At 41.2% G+C, this 2,500-nt stretch overlaps 1 protein-coding gene and 1 long non-coding RNA gene across 3 annotated transcripts in view; both read right to left on the bottom strand.

Annotated features, from left to right (window-relative positions):
• The window catches only part of LOC144065962 (uncharacterized), a 174,673-nt gene that overhangs the window by 129,587 nt on the left and 42,586 nt on the right, over positions 1–2,500 (bottom strand). The window lies entirely within an intron of this gene.
• Positions 1–2,500, bottom strand: part of LOC144065876 (uncharacterized) — a 6,303-nt gene that overhangs the window by 351 nt on the left and 3,452 nt on the right. For both annotated transcript variants that reach the window (XM_077589080.1, XM_077589082.1), the window contains exon 2: positions 1–2,423. This exon is cut by the window's left edge and continues 351 nt beyond it. In XM_077589080.1, the coding sequence (XP_077445206.1) occupies positions 190–2,423 (2,234 nt within the window). In that variant the 3' untranslated portion in view covers positions 1–189. The remainder of the gene's footprint in view (positions 2,424–2,500) is intronic.

Below are 2,500 nucleotides of genomic sequence, written 5' to 3'. Positions count from 1 at the left end.
ATCTGTGGCCACAGACTGAGCAGGAACACATTGTTCTCCTGTGTGGGTTAATAAGTGTTCTTTTAAGCTTCTCCTTTGGGAAAATGTTTGACCACAAACTGAACACGAAAATGGTTTTTCACCTGTGTGGGTTTTTATCGTTCCCTTATCTGTAAATGTTTTACCGCAAACTGCACACGAGAATGACTTTTAAACTGTGTGTGTTCTTGCATGACTAATTAAGTTATCCTTCCGTGTGAATGTTTGACCACAAAGTGAACACGAAAATGGTTTTTCACCAGTGTGGGTTCTTGTGTGGATTTTTAAGCTTCCTTTCTGTGTGAATATTTGACCACAAACTGAACACGAAAATGGTTTTTCACTCGAGTGTGTTCTCGTGTGCATTTTTAAGATTCCCTTCTCTGTAAATCTTTTACCACAAACTGAACACGAAAATGGTTTTTCACCTGTGTGGGTTCTTGTGTGCATTTTTAAGGTTTTCTTCTCTTTAAATCTTTGACCACAAACTGAACACGAAAATGGTTTTTCACCAGTGTGGGTTCTTGTGTGCTTTTTTAAGGTTCCCTTCTCTGTAAATCTTTTACCACAAACTGAACACGAAAATGTTTTTTCACCAGTGTGGATTCTTGTGTGCTTTTTTAAGTTTCCCTTCTCTGTAAATGTTTTACCACACACTGAACACGAAAATGGTTTTTCACCAGTGTGGGTTCTTGTGTGCGTTTTTAAGAGTCCCTTTTGTGTAAATCTTTGACCACAAACTGAACACGAAAATGGTTTTTCACCAGTGTGTATTTTTGTGTGTATTTTTAAGATTCCCTTCTGTGTAAATCTTTGACCACAAACTGAACACGAAAATGTATTTTCACCCGTGTGTGTTCTTGCATGACTATCTAAGTCTCCTTTCTGTGTGAATCTTTGACCACAAACTGAACACGAAAATGGTTTTTCACCCGTGTGTGTTCTTGTGTGTCTTTTTAAGTGATGCTGTAGAGAAAAGGTTTTACCGCAAACTGAACACGAAAATGGTTTTCCACCAGTGTGGGTTCTTGTGTGCCTTTTTAAGTTTCCCTTCTCTGTAAATGTTTTACCACAAACTGAACACGAAAATGGTTTTTCACCAGTGTGGGTTCTTGTGTGTATTTTTAAGCTTTCTTTCTCTTTAAATCTTTTACCACAAACTGAACACGAAAATGGTTTTTCACCAGTGTGGGTTCTTGCATGACGATTTAAGGGTCGCTTCTCTGTAAATCTTTGACCACAAACTGAACACGAAAATGGTTTTTCACCAGTGTGGGTGCTTGTGTGCGATTTTAAGTAATGCTGTTGAGAAAAGGCTTTACCACAAACTGAACACGAAAATGGTTTTTCACCAGTGTGGGTTCTTGTATGACGAATTAAGTTTCCCTTCCGTGTGAATCTTTGACCGCAAACTGAACACGAAAATGGTTTTTCACTAGTGTGGGTTCTTGTGTGGATTTTTAAGCTTTCTTTCCGTGTAAATCTTTTACCGCAAACTGAACACGAAAATGTATTTTCACCTGTGTGTGTTCTTGCATGACTATTTAAGTGTTCCTTCCGTGTGAATCTTTGACCGCAAACTGAACACGAAAATGGTTTTTCACCAGTGTGTGTTCTTGCATGAATATTTAACTTTCCCTTGTGTGTAAATGTTTTACCACAAATTGTACATAAGGGTTTCTCCCCGGTGTGGCTCCTCATATGTGTTTTCAAAGTAGACTTTTTCCCAAAGGTTTTTCCACACTGAGAGCATTTCCAGAGTTTGCCGTCCTTAAGACCTTCATTGTCATAAAGAAAGTCTTCGCTTTCTGATAACAGAGCAATTAAATTGTCTGCTTGCCCTTCTGCTAAGCTGCCGTTCGGAGTCTCCGCCTCTCTGCCGGCCACGCCCAGATCATCTTCACTCTTGAAAGGCTCACCAGTTGACACGGTGACATCTTCTTCCTCCTTTTTGATTTGCTGTTGAGGGAACTCTGGCTCCTCCTCTTTAATTTGGGGTAATGTTAAGGTGTGTGCAGGCTCCGCCCCTCTGCTGGTCACGCCCAGATCCTCTTCCCTCTTCAGGAATTCACCAAGTGACCAGGTGACATCATCTTCCTCCTTGATTGGAAGTCGCTCGTCTCTCATTTGTTGTTGAGGGAACTCTGGCTCCTCCTCTTTAATTTGGGGTAATGTTAAGGTGTGTGCAGGCTCCGCCCCTCTGCTGGTCACGCCCAGATCCTCTTCCCTCTTCAGGAATTCACCAAGTGACCAGGTGACATCATCTTCCTCCTTGATTGGAAGTCGCTCGTCTCTCATTTGTTGTTGAGAGAACTCTGGCTCCTCCCCTTTGATTTGGGGGAGCTCGAGTTCCTTTTTAAGGCCAGCAGACTCTTTCCCATCAGGACCAAGATATTCTCTGAAACCTGCAAAGACACGAAAATAAATGATATGTTTCATAATCTGTCTATCGAACGAGAAGTCCTTTAGGTTAGACTGGGAA

The sequence above is a fragment of the Stigmatopora argus genome, chromosome 20, assembly GCF_051989625.1.
Source record: "Stigmatopora argus isolate UIUO_Sarg chromosome 20, RoL_Sarg_1.0, whole genome shotgun sequence".
NCBI lineage: Eukaryota > Metazoa > Chordata > Actinopteri > Syngnathiformes > Syngnathidae > Stigmatopora > Stigmatopora argus.
Note: the sequence above shows the minus strand (reverse complement) of the source record. Positions and strands in the feature narration are given on the sequence as shown.